At 64.3% G+C, this 16,262-nt stretch overlaps 6 protein-coding genes across 6 annotated transcripts; 4 read left to right on the forward strand and 2 right to left on the reverse strand.

The window, feature by feature from the left end:
• Window positions 1–410: 410 nt before the first annotated feature.
• Window positions 411–1,555, forward strand: PFL1_03666 (uncharacterized protein; the record flags this gene model as incomplete). Its single annotated transcript, XM_007881185.1, has 3 exons — window positions 411–828; window positions 972–1,132; window positions 1,235–1,555. The coding sequence occupies 3 exons, from the start codon at window positions 411–413 to the stop codon at window positions 1,553–1,555; spliced, it is 900 nt and encodes a 299-aa protein (XP_007879376.1).
• A 616-nt stretch (window positions 1,556–2,171) lies between these two features.
• PFL1_03667 (uncharacterized protein) lies at window positions 2,172–3,365 on the forward strand (the record flags this gene model as incomplete). The annotated part of the gene is made up of 1 exon (XM_007881186.1): window positions 2,172–3,365. One exon carries the CDS (start codon window positions 2,172–2,174, stop codon window positions 3,363–3,365), a length of 1,194 nt encoding a protein of 397 aa, XP_007879377.1.
• A 1,986-nt stretch (window positions 3,366–5,351) lies between these two features.
• Window positions 5,352–8,778, forward strand: PFL1_03668 (uncharacterized protein; the record flags this gene model as incomplete). Its single annotated transcript, XM_007881187.1, has 2 exons — window positions 5,352–5,939; window positions 6,046–8,778. 2 exons carry the CDS (start codon window positions 5,352–5,354, stop codon window positions 8,776–8,778), a joined length of 3,321 nt encoding a protein of 1,106 aa, XP_007879378.1.
• Window positions 8,779–9,177: 399 nt separating this feature from the next.
• PFL1_03669 (uncharacterized protein) lies at window positions 9,178–10,539 on the reverse strand (the record flags this gene model as incomplete). The annotated part of the gene is made up of 1 exon (XM_007881188.1): window positions 9,178–10,539. One exon carries the CDS (start codon window positions 10,537–10,539, stop codon window positions 9,178–9,180), a length of 1,362 nt encoding a protein of 453 aa, XP_007879379.1.
• Window positions 10,540–11,914: 1,375 nt separating this feature from the next.
• On the forward strand, window positions 11,915–12,940 carry PFL1_06871 (uncharacterized protein; the record flags this gene model as incomplete). Its single annotated transcript, XM_007881274.1, has 2 exons — window positions 11,915–12,165; window positions 12,274–12,940. The coding sequence occupies 2 exons, from the start codon at window positions 11,915–11,917 to the stop codon at window positions 12,938–12,940; spliced, it is 918 nt and encodes a 305-aa protein (XP_007879465.1).
• A 515-nt stretch (window positions 12,941–13,455) lies between these two features.
• On the reverse strand, window positions 13,456–15,983 carry PFL1_03670 (uncharacterized protein; the record flags this gene model as incomplete). Its single annotated transcript, XM_007881189.1, has 7 exons — window positions 13,456–14,300; window positions 14,427–14,676; window positions 14,779–15,044; window positions 15,160–15,267; window positions 15,349–15,423; window positions 15,518–15,635; window positions 15,747–15,983. 7 exons carry the CDS (start codon window positions 15,981–15,983, stop codon window positions 13,456–13,458), a joined length of 1,899 nt encoding a protein of 632 aa, XP_007879380.1.
• Between the last annotated feature and the right edge of the window lie 279 nt (window positions 15,984–16,262).

Genomic DNA, 16,262 nt, shown 5'->3' on the forward strand with positions numbered 1-16,262 from the left:
TGGACGTTGCTCTGGCCAGGCCAAGTTAAGGTTGTGGCCTGACCCAGAAGAAATTTGGCCAGCAGGCGTTGCCAGGCCAGGCCCGGCAGCCGGGACATGGGAGGCCTGCCCCAAGCTCGCTCCCTGCTGCTTAGGTAAGCTGCCAAAATTTCGCGCAGGGGACCGTGGGCGTGGGTCCGCTCAACTTTTTTTCTTCTTCGCAGCGGCGAGCCGGCGAGGCCCAGCCTTGCCCTGCATGGCAGGGCGCCATAGGTACCAGGCGCAGCTCCAACCATCATATCCAGCCTCACCGCCTATCCTCACGCACACACATACCTCGGACCCAACGGCTACACCTTCCGCGACTCACCAGCATCTAAGGTCAACGCGGTCCGACAGCCACCACCGCCACCCTCTCAACCCCAGCCACCATGCCGCGCGCCAGGAGGTCCAAGGTCGTCTCGCTGACCAAGACCGACAAAAAGACAAAGGATGACAAGGCCAACCTGATGGAAAAGGTGCGCGATGCGGCGCAGCAGTACCCCTACGTCTGGCTGCTCGCCGTCGGCAACATGCGCAACGCCTACCTCAAGCAGGTCCGCGACCTCTGGAAGGGCTCCAAGATCTTCTTTGGCAAGCACAACGTCATTGCAAAGGCGCTCGGCACCACCGAGGAGGAGGAGATCCGCACCGGCATCAGCGGCATCGCATCCAGGCTCACCGGAAATGTCGGCCTCCTCTTCACCGAGTCGCCGCCCGCAGAGGTCGTCGACTGGTTCAAGGAGTACTCGCGGATCGACTTTGCCCGCGGCGGGTTCAAGGCGACGGAGACGGTCGTGCTTCCCGAAGGTACGTCGCCGTTGCGCTACTCCTGAGAGATGGCTCGGTCGCTGCCAGTGCGAGCTACTCCTGAGCGATGGCTCGGTCGCTGCCAGTGCGAGGAATAAGATAGCTGACCTGCATGCCGCTCCCCTTTCTGACGAGCCTATCAGGCCCCGTCATGGCGAGGACAACACCGCCAGAGACGCTGCCGCACCCCATTGAGCCGCAGCTCCGAAAGCTCGGCATGCCCACCGAGCTCAAGCGGGGTGTCCCTACGCTGCTTCAAGAGTACCGGGTGTGCAAGAAGGGCGATGCGCTGACCGCCGACCAGGTGAGTCTGCAGCGGGGGGAGGCTTCGTTGTCGCTGCGTCGGCCCGTCTCTCATCCTCTTGATACCCTCTGCTTTCCCTCGTCCGCTCGCCGTGCCCTATAGGCGCAAATCCTCAAGCACCTCCTCATCCAGATGGCCAACTTCAAGCTGGTACCGCTGGCGTACTGGTCCGAGGCCGACGCAGAGAGCGGCAAGGCGAACCGAGGCGTCACCAACCTCGACGTGTCGGCGGAGGACCGGGAGCTGATTGGCACGCAAGCGGGAGAAGTGAGGTCGAAGAAGGAGGGCACACAAGGCACCAAGAAGGGCGAGGCCGCAGCAGGCAGCGACGCGGAGATGGACGACGAAGACGACGACGATGACGAAGAGATTGAGGACGAGGACAAGGTCACCGACAGCATGATGATGCCCGCCGGGCTCTAAAGGGGCTTGGCCCTGCCTGCCGCCCTCCCGTCACCACCTTGCCTTTCGCTCGGCCTGCACGATACACTCCCTGTACATTTTCTGTAGCTCTCCTGGGTCCCGTCCATGCGCATCTCAGCCATTCTCTCACCGGATGTCGGGTCACCAGCGATGGCCGCAACCTGCTCATTGGAGCAAGCCTGTGCAGCGCCTTATGTGTCGACGAGGCGAGCAGAGCGGCCGGAGGGGCGGGGCGAGGTGAGGCCAGGCAAGGCTGCTCCCTTCTCGGATGGCTCAGCCAGCAGGTGACTTTTGGCGCGCCCGCGTGTCAGGCCTGGCCAGGTCAGGCCAGCCAAGAAGCCTCCACATGGCAACAGGCCGTTCGCTGGTTTCCCGGGCGGGCCGATTGACCCCCTCGACTTGGCCGCGACCTCGACCCTACCTCCTCCCCTCCTACCATCCCTTTCGACCCTCGCCTCAGCTCCATCAGAGCACCCGACACGGCCTTCTTGAGAGGCGCCACAGATACCACAACCATACACCCCACCGTCCATCGTTAACGCTCGCGCTCTGTTCCTGGCAGCGAGATGCACCCACGCCATCGAGGTCAAGCCGCCTCGCTCTCTTCCAGCCCGCCATGATGGAGGACCCCAGAAACGCCTCCGAGGTCACCGCTGCCCCCTCCAATCAGCCTTCAGTGGCCCAGGCGCCACCGCTTTTGCTACAGCTCCCTCCCGAGCTGCAGCTCTACCTCTCCCGCTTCCTCGACCTCGGCTCCCTCATCGTCTACGCCCGCGCCACTTGCAAGCCCCTCCGCCAGCTCTTCGGCAACTGTGATCGCCTCTCGCTCTACCTCTTCCCCTCGCACCGCCTCAGCCTCGCGGAATGGATGCTGGCAGCGCTGCACCTCGGAGAGCGCGGACTGACCAAGTCGCGCCTAGCCGAAAAGATGGAGATGCAGGACCGGTTCAAGGGTTGGCTGGACAGCGACAAGCCTCAACGATACATTGTGCAGGCGGCACTGGCGTATGACGAGTCCCAGGACGACTTCGACCTCTTGCTGAGGATCCTCTCGTTCCTGGGCGGACCGGAGCAGAGCCCGGGGACTAGCGCTGCACCCATCGCCGCTGCTGGTCGCGATCCGGGAGCGAGTGCTGTAGGGCGCCCGACGATCCGCTCCCTGAGCCTGGTCTGCTGGCACGGCGTGGCCGCCAAGGACCTCATCCACCTGCTGCGCACGCATCCGATGCTCGCCAATTTACGCCTTGTCATCAAGACCGAGAGGCTCGAGGGTCGAGCTTGGCGCGAGGCCACCATGGGCAACGTTGCGACCGACCCTAGCCCTCCTGGCGCACCCGAGCAGCTCTCGATACGTCCCAAGGTCGATCGGATCTCGCAGCGCCGATCGTCGATGATGCTCGGCCATGGCCAGGGCGAGGGATCCGACCGCTTCGCCTACGATCGATGTACGACGACCCAGACGATCCTCCAGGTGGGCAAGCGGAGGGCTTCGAGGCCTGGAGAGAAGCTCTTGAAGGGCGAAGGATTGCAGATCGGGTTCGAGGGCCTGTGCCTCGAGGAGGCGGCAATGTACGGCGGCGATGGAGGTCATGTGGAAGGCGATCATGCTGCTGGAGCGGAGGCAAAGGGACAAGGAACGCGCGCAAAACCGCCCGTTGATGATCCCGAGGCGTCCGCGCAACCCTCGAGGCTGCACGTCATCTTCCAGGGCCGATACCAGGACGCGAGCGAGGACAGCCTCGAGGTCGACGAGCTCTTTTCGCGCAGCATCATCACCTGCAACCACTGCAAGGAGCGCCTCGAGGCTTGATGGCGACTCACCTCGCCCTGCCCTGCCCTTTGTCTCCTCATTGAGCTCCCGGCCCCGTTGGGACAGACGTGACAGACGTGGGGCCGACGTGATGTGTATTTGTACTCTAGGAGCGGACTGGATTGCGCTGCTCGCCACCAGCCCCTCGCTCACCCACCGTGAGAAGACGTCCCACGGTTCAGGGTCCTCGATTGACCTCGCTTGGTGCGGCCCAGGACGCCGCCCGCGTTGTTCTCATTAACTTATCGTGGGACACCAGCAAGAGCGCCAAAGTGCGGGTAGCGTACCTGGACGCTGCCCGGAAGAACCTGCCGTTGAAGGTTCTCAGAGAGTGCCGAGACTTCCTGGGACGAAGGGAGGCTTAGTTTGCGCTACGGTACCATCACCGTATGCCGAGCTTCCACGAGAGGTGGCTAGCTTTCTTTTTGCGAGCGAGGAAGCGAGGCAAAGATGAGCGTGGATGCGAGGTCGACGTGCGTCTTCCGCTGCGCCGGCAGCCTTCGACGACGGGTGGTTGGGGCGGGCTTCTTTCTCGAGAAGCCAAAGACGCGGGTCCCCCAACCCAAACCCTGGCCCTACCTCCTCGTCGTTCGACGTTTGTGGTTTTGCCCTTTGTCTAGCCGGCCAGGCTGCATTCTCCAGCGGAAGCTGAGCCCGGCAGTGCCTTTGTTGGGCTGGAGTGGCACTGCACTTACGGCACGACAATAATGGTCTTTCCGCCTTCTTGGCCTGGCTGGCTTGCTTCTGCCGCTTTCTTCTGTGCGGCGGCGGCTGCAATTTGACGGGCCGACTTGCACCTATGTGGAAGCAGCGTGAAACCCCGCACGATCCAGTGCAGAAAAGCAGACAGGTCCGGCGAGGTTCATGGTCGAGCGATTGACTTCGTCCGTAGGAAACGGGATGGTGTCGGGCGCCAAGCACCTATCCACAGCCAGACCATCCGAGCAGCCACCTGCCCACCTACTACTTACTACTGTACGGTAGCATGAGATGGTCATGGCAGGCGTTGCGCGGTGGAGCGGGGTCAAGGTACGGTGGATGGCATCAGGTGTGATTCGTGCGCAGCGCGCTCATTGTCAGAGCCGGCCAAGCGGTGAGAGGGCGGGGTGCATGAGCATGGCTTGCTTGGAGCCACGCAGTCCGACGGCGTCCGCTCCTTGACGCTGCGGTGATGAACGGAGCGTCGACGCCCCGACCAAAGCGCAGCCTGCAAAATAGTCGGTGGTCATAGGGCGCGGGCTCAGTAGTTACAGCAGAGGCAGGCCAGCCAGGCAGAGGGGAGGTGGCGCGCGTTCCGGCCTCGGTGGGAGGGGCGCAGGCTTGGAGAAGAGGTCGAAGCTGTCGCCGGACAGCTGGCAGAGAGCGGCCAACCCCCCAAAGGGCCCCGCGCAGCTTTGACAGCTGGGGTGGAGGCAGCCAGCCCAACGCCCTGTGGGCAGCCAGCCAGACAGCCTCGCCCCGCAGCCTCGCCCGCAGCCTCGCCCCTGCCTGCCTGCCTGCCTGCCTGCCTCTTGCGTCCACCACCATACCATTTTCGCTCCCCTCCCCCTTGATTGACACATCTCTAGCTCAAGCAGCACACTCGAGACTCTCTTCCTTGCTGCAGCACCCACCATCCCTTCCGCAAGACAACGACGTGATCACCCGCGCGCCACTTGCATCGCCGCAGCTGGACCTCTTCGCGCCACGCCCCGGTCTTTGTTTCGCCTCAATCTGCATCGCCCCGTCTCTTTGATTTCGGACAGTGCCTGCCAAGCTAGCCACCCATTCATCAGGTCCATCGTACCGTCGACACCCTGTTGCTGCCTTGCGCCACCGGCATCTCGGTCCAGCATGCAGTAGTGGCCCAGGCGTGGTCCACCCGCGCTCTGCCAGCCGTCCTCCTTTGCGGTATCTCAGATTGTCAGGGGCACGCCACACTCCTACCTCCTCGACGCTCAGCCACCTGGCCACCGAACAAAAACATCTTAGGTGCTCCACACCGTGATGTGGGCGCAACGTTCGCCCCCCATGCGCCCAGACGAGCGCAGCGCATCCAACGACCGCTCCCAGAGCTCCCCAGACTCGTGGGACGTCGACCCCCACGCACCTGAACCAGGCTTCAACGGCTTCGACCGCCCCAGAGATGTGCCTCCGCCTCACCATACTATTCCGACGGATCTAGAGGCCTTTGCGCTGCGTCAGCAGGCGCTTCCCGGGACCTTGCCGGACTCCAACAGCCTCAACTTCGAACTTGTCCCCGGCCCTTCCAACTACAACCACATGATGGGCGCCATGGACCCGAGCATGAACGCCTACGACCAGTACGCCACAGCCGCCACCACAGACCCAGCGCTGCTGGACGCCAACCTTTCCGACATCCTCCAGGCGTACGGACAGTCCCAGAACGATCTGCATCCCCGTCCGAGCAGCCTGCCGGTGCCTGCTTTCCGCTCCGGCTCCTTTGACAGCTCGGCCGCCACGTCAGAATGGCAAGGACCCAGCGGCGATCCCTCCGACTCGGACCTGCACTCGCCCAATGACCTTTCGGCAGAGCACGGGTCCCGCAAAAAGGTCGCGCGCAGGCAGGGAGTGGTGAGTAGCTGGTTGGCTGATGGCGCTTTCAAGCTTGAGGGGCAACGCTAATTCACGCCCTGCTGCTGTCGGGAACGACTCGCTTGGGCGGCCGCTCTTTCTACAGACGTGCGACCAGTGCCGCAGCAAGCATCTGAGATGCGACCTCGACGACCGGAGGGCGTCTGTCAGCGATGCGGCGCTGGCGACGGCCGTCGTTCCACGCAAGACGGGGCCGGGCAACATCACGCAGCTCGTGCACGCCGTCAAGTGCTCACGATGCGAGGAAAAGGGCTTCATTTGCACCAAGACCCACGCGCCACCCTCTCGACGGTATCCGCGGCCCAGCCGGACAGGCAAGCGCATCGAGCAGGCGAGGATGATGCACGGGACGCTGGCCGCCGCCGAGGTGGCTAGTCGGACCCCGGCCGCGAGCCGCATCAATGCCTCGACCATCCTGCTCAACGCCCTGGTCGAGCTGCGTGGCGCCGAGGTCCGCATCACTGACCGCGTCATGGCCGGATCGCTGTCGCTGCAGCTCCTCAACTGCTTCTTCGCCATTGCACACATGCAGACGCCCGTCATCGAGTTCGATCATTTTTCCTACACGTTCAACGCGAGCAACGGCGACCCGAGGAAGATGTCGATCATGTCAAACGGAGGGTCCGAAGAGGAAGGCCTGCCAGCCGCGCTGCCGCCCGTCACCGGTTTGGGCGAACCTCACTGGCCAGGGACGAAAGACAGCAAGGTTGGCACTCCGGGAACCACCGAGGCGCTGATCGCCGTGATGCACGCCTGGGCCGCGCATTACACCGACGTGCCCATCGCCTTTGGCTCCGAGGCAAAGGAGCTCAACTCGCACGGTGTCCGCCTGCAGGAGATGGGCGAGGATGTCAACGGATTCGCAATCGAACCTGCTACCGAGCAGAGGCCAACGCAGCGGAGACCGAAGCGGAAGCAAGGCGTGGCCTGCGATACCTGCCGGCTGCGCAGGGTCCGGTGCGATCTGACGGAGCGCCCCGAAGGGCTGGGGTGCAGCCGGTGCGAGGACAAGAAGATCAAGTGCACCGACGACTACATCCAGTCAAAGAAGTCCAAGAGCAACAGCGGCAACAAGGGCCGCGGCTCGCCAGAGTCTTCGGGCAACGACGCCGTGGCAGATCAGGGCAGAGCGGAGAGCGGCGAAGCCCCCTCGAACACCACCGACGGCTCAGACAAGCTGAGTCCGCGCCAGTGGATCTCGTCGAAGCGCGAGTCAATCATGCGGGCCTATCAGCCGGGCGACACTGCCTACAATCTGCGACGTGGCAAGGCGAGGAAGGCCTTCTGCCACGCGCTGCTCAACCACGCCCTGGCGCTTGTCCACAAGCACGGTCTTCTCGATAAGCCGAGCGTCGAGGCGGCGCAGGCGCTGACCTTGCTGGCGCCGCTGATGGATATGGTGGACGCGGATCAGGCCTTTACGATCGCCGACACCGCCTGCTCGCATCTCATTGCCCTCGGCATCGTTACCAGGCACGCCGTCAACGAGAGCGATCAGCAGGCGGTCGAAGGACTGCTGTCCGGCATGCAGCGGTCGAGGCTCTACCTGACGACATGGTGCCGGGACGCCATCGCTTCGGGCATGAATCGGCGCAGGCCCTACTTCAAGGACGATCGCGCCATCGAGGTCATCAGCGATCCGCATCGCAGGCGCGAGTCGCTGTCGGGCGGCGGCGCCAACCCGACCGAATCTGCACCTGCCGCTCGCGAAGCACCTGCCTCGCGTGGCGGTGAGGTGATCCTCAGCGGCGAGATGGGCCTGACTTTTGTCTTCATGGCTCAGGTCCAGATCGGCGCCCTGTCGCGCTTCATCGCGGTCCACATTGACCGGATCGAGACCTCGAAGCCGTCGATACCGCCGTGGCAGAGGCCTGCCGGCGCTGTGCTGCCGCCGGCATCGACGTCGCCGCGGTTCCCGTCACGTCCCTCGTTGGTCGAGGTGCAGCGGCTGGAAAAGGCGTGCAACGCCGTGTGGCAGAGCATCGACTCGTTGATGCTCTTCTTTGACCGGTGCGCAGCCAAGGCGCGCCAGTCGATGGACAAGGTCAAGCCGTTCCGCCCGCTTGGCTGGATCGCCTCGACCAAGATCTCGGGCAGCCTGCTGTACCTCACCGTGATCCGGGTGCTGGGCGAGCGGTACAAGATCAACGCGAGCTACATGGCCGCGATGGCGCAGGCGCACGGCAGCGCCAGCATCACGCACGAGGACCGCGAGGTGGCCAAGATGCTCAAGTCGCTCTTTGATCGGGGCATGCAGAAGACGCTGACGTCGTGCCGGCGCACGGCGCGGCTGGTCGAGGTGCTGTTGCCCCTGGGCGTGTTCCAGATGGGAGGGCTGCTGCTCAAGCAGATCTTCCCCGTCGCCCAGTTCCTGGCGAGGATCCCGAGCATCCCGGATGACGCCGCCAACGCGGCCGACCTGGCATCCCGCCGCGCTTCTCTGCAGGCGGGCGTCGTCTCGCTGACGGACCAGAGCTTTATCGATCCGCGCAACCTCAGCCAGCCAGTACCGGCACAGGCGCAGGCGCAGGCGATGCACGGCGGCACCTCCTCCTCGCACGCAACGACGACGACGGCGACATCGCTGCCGCCGGATGGCGGCGGTGCGGGCGGCGGCGAGAGGCTTTCCAAGATGGACGATCCGTTTGAAGCCGCCGATCCGGTTTCGAGGACCGAGCTGGGCCCGTTTACGCACACGGCCAAGCTGCGCGAGGTCGAGGCGTGCATCGAGGGTCTCTCGCAGCTCGGGTACGCGTGGGATACAATGGGACGCGAGATCGACGCCATCCGCGGTATCCTCGAGTCGCTCAAGCTTTGACCAGCGAGGGCGGGGGAACAGCCCGCTCCGAGGTCGACAACCTAAGCCCTCTCTCTCTACCGCACCCGTCTTCTCGTCACCCTTTCGTGTCTCGCAGCATCTCACCCTCGTACGCCCCCGCCGCTGTCTGCCATCTCTGCAAACCGATCTCGCTAATCAGACGCTTGACCCGCCAATGCCTCGCGGTGCTGCCGCCATCTCTGCGACAATTCTGCCCGCTCTCTCGCCCTCTCGCTCTCTCGCCGATTCTCTCTCTGTCTCTGTCACTCTTCTCCCTCTCCCTCATTCACCACGCTCGGCTCTGGCCCGGACAACGGTGTGTCAATCACTGGATTGCGGCGATCGGGCTTACAGCATTGCCCATTTTTATCCTCCAGCGTCCACGCACGCTCCCCGCTTCTACGCGTCCTGGAAGGCCTGGCTGGCGGCGGCCTTGGCCCGTCGGTCCTCGACCGAGACGGTCTCGGCGGCCGCGACAGTCTCTCCGTGGGGCTTCATCGTCTTGTCCTCGAAGCTGCCCATACCCCGGAGGCCCCACCTGCCGAGCATCTCCTTGTCCTCGTCCCATCCCGTCGTGGGGGTGGTGAGCATCTTGTGGCCCGTGAAGATGGCGTTGGCGCCGGCGAGGAAGCACATTGCCTGCTCGGACTCGGTGAAGAGGTGGCGTCCGGCCGCCAGTCGGATGATGGAGCCCGGCAGCACGATGCGCGCCGTAGCCACCGTCCGGAGCATCTCCTGGAACGTGATGGGCTTGTTGTTCTCCATGGGCGTTCCGGGGATGGCGACGAGGGCGTTGACCGGGAAGCTCTCCGGGTGCTCGGGCAGGCAGCTCATCTCCCAGATGAGGCCGACGCGGTCCTCCTGCTCCTCTCCGAGACCGAGGATGCCGCCAGAGCAGACCGAGATGCCGGCCTCGCGCACGTTGGCAATGGTGCCGATGCGGTCGTTGTAGCTGCGGGTGGTGACGACCTTGCCGTAGTACTCGCGCGAGGTGTCGAGGTTGTGGTTGTAGGCGGTGAGGCCGGCCTCTTTGAGCTGCTTGGCCTGCTCGACGGTGAGCATGCCGAGCGTGGTGCAAACCTCCATGCCCATGCCGCGGATCTCGCGGACCATGTCGAGGATGCGGTTGAAGCCGCGCTTCCGGCCGCCCACCTCGCGCCACGCCGCGCCCATGCAGAAACGGGTGCTGCCGTTCTCCTTTGCCTTGCGCGCCTCGGTGAGCACCTTCTCGAGGTCCTCGAGCTTGGACGCGGTCGAGTCGGTCGTGTACTTGCTGCTCTGGGAGCAGTAGCCGCAGTCCTCGGAGCAGCCGCCCTCCTTGATGTTCATGAGCGTGCACAGCTGGACGCGGTCGGCTGAGTGGTGCTGGCGGTGGACGTTGGCGGAGCGGAAGACGAGCTCGAGCAGGGGAGAGTCGTAGATGCGCTGCACGTCTTCGCGGTTCCAGTCGTGGCGGATGGTGCCGTCCGCCGGCAATGCCGACGCCGATGCCGCCGACGTACCGGCAACACCAGCATCGACCGCAACAGCAGCAGCAGCGGCCGCGGCATTCTTGGAAGCAGGGATGGAGCCGCCAGTCAGATCGTTGGGATCGACTGCAGTGGCGTGTCCACGTCGGAGCGAGGGGAGGCCGGAGGTCGAGGCGAGCTTGGCAGTGGCCGATACGGCAGCAGCAACGACGGGTCGGACGGCCTGCTGCTGGCTAGCCGACGAGGCGGCGGCCAGGTTGACCAGGGCGTTGGACCTTCGGAGCAGCGACATGGTCCTGAATCTATGGGGAGAAGGGGGCAAGAGACGAAAGCGCGGGGATGATCCGGAGATGAGGAGAAGGTGATGGACAGAGAGCGAAGCAGACGACCAAGACGACGAGCAAGAAGGCGAGTCAGATGGCCACGGCTGGGGCGTGTGTTGGATCCGTGCCCATAAGCCCCAGCCAGGCTTCGCAGCGGGTTTGCCGGCCAGGCCTCAGGCAGCCAATCGACCTGCCAGAATTTCAGGTGCCCCGTGGCCCGGCTCGCCTGCCTTGTCGCTACCCCAACTTCGGGCGCGGTCGCGGGTCCTGAGTAGCCGGCCTCGTAGCCAGGCCTGGCCAGCGCCGAGGCGTTGGCCCTTGCGCGCCACGTCCAAAGTCCGGGCGCGGGGCCTGGCATCCCAGCATGCCCTTTTTGGGGCTGGCCCTCCCGAAACTCGAGCCGACCGGGCGCGAGCCAGCGCCGGAACCGAAAAGAGGCCAAGCTTGTCGATGGGATCGGGGCGAGGCTCGGCCCCGCCGCGCATGCGGAATTGTTCGGCGCCGAAAATTCCAAGTGTCAAGCCAGGCCAGCAAGGCATCGATTGTCCGCCTCGGACGGGCGGACGGGCTGGCACCTTAGCTGAGTCAAGCAGAGATAGAGGGCAGGCAGGCAGGGGGCGGTGCACCCACCAGCACAGGCAGGCAGGCGCAGAACCACCCTGCCTCAGAGTGCGGGGGTCCATGCACGACCGCCCGCGTGTGAGGCAGTGTGAGGCAAAAGGGCAGCAGCCCGCTAACGGTGGCAAGCCAGAGGCAGGCTAGGCCAGGCCAGGCCTGGGCCAGGGCCAGGGCCAGGTGGAGTTTCGGTCGCGCAGGCCGCCGTGACTGCCCTGGTGCCCTGCCCTCGCCCAATCTGGCGATCCGGCTGACCCCCCCTTGACCCTGGCTCAGTCGAATCGATGGGCCGCCCCCTGCCAGCTCGGCCCGTCCCGCCCACCTCACCCTCTGGCGTGCTGCTGGCTCGGCCCGTCCCGCTTACCCTAGGCCCCCTATATAGACTCAAGGCGTCTGCGCCACCTCCTCTCCTCCCCACCATCACCATCATCCGCACAACTTTGCAGCTCTTGCACTTCCATCCTCGCCACCGCATCCACGCACTTACTCTGACGCCACAGCCCTCGCACACCCGCATTCTAAGCATCCATCCGCCACCGTGAGTACCTGCTCTCTCTTGATCTCCGCACCCTCGGACACGCCACCCACCGCACCCAACTCGTTGCCTGCGTTCGTCGGGACCGCCACCCGCTCTCGTCGCGCTCTCCGCCCTCCCGTTCTTCCTTGCGCAGTCCTGCTGACGCCTCTCGCCACCCTCGCATTCTCGCCGCTGTGTTGCCACAACCACAGATGCAGATCTTCGTCAAGACTCTGACGGGCAAGACCATCACCCTCGAGGTCGAGTCCTCGGACACCATTGACAACGTCAAGGCCAAGATCCAGGACAAGGAGGGTATTCCTCCGGACCAGCAGCGTCTCATCTTCGCCGGCAAGCAGCTGGAAGACGGACGAACCCTCTCAGACTATAACATCCAGAAGGAGTCCACCCTCCACCTTGTCCTCCGCCTCCGTGGTGGTATGCAGATTTTCGTCAAGACTCTGTGAGTGTCTCGATGTTGCCCGGCAGCATCTCATTGGGCTTGATGGCTTCCCTTCCCGATTTCAGCTGCTGACTCCGCCTTCCGTTGTTCTTCGGGTCATTCTCACAGCACGGGCAAGACCATCACTCTTGAGGTCGAGTCGTCCGACACCATCGACAACGTCAAGGCGAAAATCCAGGACAAGGAAGGCATTCCTCCGGACCAGCAGCGCCTGATCTTCGCTGGCAAGCAGCTCGAGGATGGCCGCACCCTGTCCGACTACAACATCCAGAAGGAGTCGACCCTGCACCTTGTCCTCCGCCTGCGCGGCGGTATGCAGATCTTCGTCAAGACGCTCACGGGCAAGACGATCACGCTCGAGGTCGAGAGCAGCGACACCATCGACAACGTGAAGGCCAAGATTCAGGACAAGGAGGGCATCCCCCCGGACCAGCAGCGCCTGATCTTCGCGGGCAAGCAGCTGGAGGACGGCCGCACTCTGTCCGACTACAACATCCAGAAAGAGTCGACGCTTCACCTTGTGCTGCGTCTGCGCGGCGGTATGCAGATCTTTGTCAAGACGCTGACCGGAAAGACGATCACGCTCGAGGTCGAGTCGTCGGACACGATCGACAATGTCAAGGCCAAGATCCAGGACAAGGAGGGTATCCCTCCGGACCAGCAGCGCCTGATCTTCGCGGGCAAGCAGCTCGAGGACGGCCGTACGCTCTCGGACTACAACATCCAGAAGGAGTCGACGCTCCACCTCGTCCTTCGCCTTCGTGGAGGCAACTGAGCGCCGGGCTCGAGCAGCGCCGCGGTGTTCCCTCTCGCTCGGTGATCAGATCGCATCAGACCCGTTCATGTTACCCCACACTGTCCCGCTGTAGCTCCGCGCTCTGTACCTGATGGCCCTCCTCCCAGACGAGGGGCCATCGCAATCACCACGTCTTGACTTGCTGCGCATTTCGCAGCAGCAGCCATCGCCACCTCGTTTGTTGTTTGTCTCCTCGCTGGCGCACAGTACAGGTCCCTTTCCCTTGCAGTTAGGGGGCGCCTGCCAGCTCGCGACTGGGCACGGGGGCGCACCCATCAGGCTCCTGTATCGGGGCGACCCAAGCTCGGGTGAGTCGAGTGCTAGCGGGTGTCTAACAAGAGGCTGTCGATAGAGGGGCAGGGGTGACGGGCAAACGCCGGTAGGTACACGAGCAAGGTGGCCCAGGGTCGGGTGCAGGGAGGGGCAAGGCAGGGAAACGAGGATGGAATGGGCGTGGCGCGGCGTTGCGTTACGAGGGGTGGCCGATGGGGGAATCATTGGGCGGTGGCCGAGGAGGACGAGGGTGCCGCCGCGTCGTCGGTGGCGGTACGTGCCGGCGGTGGTGCTGTCGGTGGCGGTGATGATGGGCGTGTATCGGCATCGACGTCCATGTCCTCTCCACCTGCACCGCCCTGTTGCTGCTGCTGCTGTGTTGTCGCTTGAGACGCGGCGGCGACGGCGGCGGTAGGCGGGTGGGACGGGTCCTCGTCCATCTTTTCGTCCCCGCCCATCAAAGGCCCGCCCTTGTCGCCGTCCCCTGCCCCTTTGGCCGCATCGTCCAGACCCTGCGCGGCGGCACCATTGCCGTTGCCGTGGCCGTGGCCGTTTGCATGGCCATTGACCAAGCCGCCCGCGCCCGCGCTCCCTGCGCTGCCGCTCGACGCGTCGGCCTTTTCCCTCTCCCTCTCCCTCTCCCTCTGTCGATCCAGAAGCGGCTGAAGGATGCTGGGACCCTTTTCCTTTTCCGCGCTCCTCGACGATGCGCGTCCACCGTGATCCCTCCGGTCCCTCCGACCGCCCTCTCCCTCGTCCTCGCTATCGCTCAGCTCGGCCTCCTTCTGCACCCTCCGATCCGTGTACTTCCTGTTCTTGCTCGCCCGCACCTCTGCATCGGCATCGTCGTCGTCATCGTCGTCGTCGTCGTCGCGGTCGCGGTCAAAGCGCGGCTCGACGTGCCCCTGCACAGAGGGGGCGTGGCCCGTCTGCCGCAGGTTCTCGAATACCTGCACCTTGATCTTTTCCAGGTACTCGCGCGTGTTGAGGTCCTCCATGTTGTTGGGCCGCACGTCGAGGCGGTAGTCGGGTCCAAAGTACTCGTAGTACTCGTTGACCGGCACCTCTGTCGGAGTGTAAGGGTAGGCCAAACGAAGAAGGGAAGAAGGGGGGGGTGGAGACGTCGTTCGTCAGCATGGGCCTGCGGGGGAGTATCCTTCGGACCCTGCGGCAAGGGCAGGGGTCGACTCACGAGAGTTGAGCTCCTGTCCGGCCGCCAGGCCCGTCTCGTAGGCCCAGGCCCGGCTGACGTTGCGCATCGTGTAGCCGCCTCCGCCGAGGAGCAGCAGCGGCAGCCCGAAGCTCTTGACAAACTCGACGCAGTTGGCGTGGCCGCGCATCGACAGGTTAAAGCAGCCCAGCTTGTCGCCCGCCAGCGAGTCGGAGCCGCACTGCAGCACCACGGCCGACGGCTGGTAGTGCTCCATAATCTGGCTGATGACCTGTCGACGCGCGGCGCAGACGGGGACGATCATCATAGCGGTAGCGGCGCGGGTCAGCAAACGTGGGTTAGGAGGGGGCTGGTGACGGATCCAGCGACTCACGGGCTCAAAGACGCTCTTGTAGCTCTCGTCGGTGATACCGTCGCGCAGAGGAAAGTTGACCGAGTAGTTTTTGCCCTTGCCCATTCCGACGTCGCGCAGCTCTCCGGTGCCCGGGAAGAATTCGCCGTACTTGTGAAAGGAGCACGTCATGACGCGGTCGGTAGTGTAAAAGGCCTCTTCGACGCCGTCGCCGTGGTGGACGTCGATGTCGATGTAGAGGACGCGCGGGTGGTAGCGCAGCAGTTCGAGGATGCCCAGTACGATGTCTGCACAGGAGCCGGACGGCGCGACGACGGAAAGAGGGCGGGGAGGTGAGATGGATCCACTGGCGGCAGCATGGCGGTGCGGCTACCCGCCGCGGTCATATCTGTAACCACTCACCGTTGATGTAGCAGAACCCGCTCGCCTCGCCTTTTTTTGCGTGATGGAGACCTCCGGCCCAGTTGATGGCAATGTCACACTTGTCTCTTGACAGACGCGCCGCTCCCTCTGCCAACAAGGTAGCAAAGACGTCGAGGGGGTCAGCGAGACGCACGCGCTGGCCATGCGATCAAGATCCTCCGGACGCACCCATGGATCCTCCCGCCGAGATTGAACAGTACTCGAAGAGGCCATCGAATACGGGGCAGTCGTCGCCGACGTTGACTGCCGAGGGTGTAGCGACCGAAGGAGGGCAAGGATAGGAGGAGAGGGTCGGTTGAGAGCTGCGACCAGACCAAAGGCGCGCAGAGCCACTCACACTTTGCCTGCTCGCGGACAAACGAGTCGACATTGTCGGGCGTGACGCGGTTGAGGAACTCGACGTACTCGTCGGTGTGGAACTGCGACATTTCTCGCTTGGTCGCCGGCTTGGCCCGCTGAGGGGAGTTTGGAAGGAGGAAAAGCGGGAGCGGTACCAGCAGGGGAAAGCGTCAGAGGGTCGGCGCGGCGGCTGGGATCGAGAACGGAGCGGCGGGTCGACGACGTACAAAGATCTCCATCTTCTTGTAGAGGCCGTAGTTCATGACGAGCGAGTGGCACATGCGGATGCGGGTGGGTTTCATGGGGTGACCGGGGCCGTAGTGGTAGTTTCCGATGTCTGAGTCGAAAAAGTAGCATACGCGGGAGCTGTTTGGGTTGGAGGCGTTGGAGCGGGGCTGGAGGAGGGAACCGCCGGCGGTGGGATTGTGGGCGGCCGAGTTGGGTGGTAGAAAGGTGGACGACATGGTGGCGGAGCGGGGCGGGGGAGTGGGGGGTGAGGGTGGCTTGCGCCGGTGTGCGTGCGGCGGTGAGGTGCGTGTAGGATGACAAGGAGAGAGGTGAGGTGCTGGGTCGAAGGGGAGGGAGGAGAGAGGGGAAGGATGGATGGAGGCGTGGGCAAGAGGGTGCCACGGCCACCTTTGCACGCCCGCCCGTCGGCCAAGCGGTGGCCTCCGCCAGTCCGAGCCCGCGTCGACAAAAAGTGGAGAAACCCTGGCCTGGCCTCTGTGGGCTCGAGCCCCTGA

Source organism: Pseudozyma flocculosa, assembly GCF_000417875.1.
Source record: "Pseudozyma flocculosa PF-1 unplaced genomic scaffold scaffold00011, whole genome shotgun sequence".
Lineage (NCBI taxonomy): Eukaryota > Fungi > Basidiomycota > Ustilaginomycetes > Ustilaginales > Ustilaginaceae > Pseudozyma > Pseudozyma flocculosa.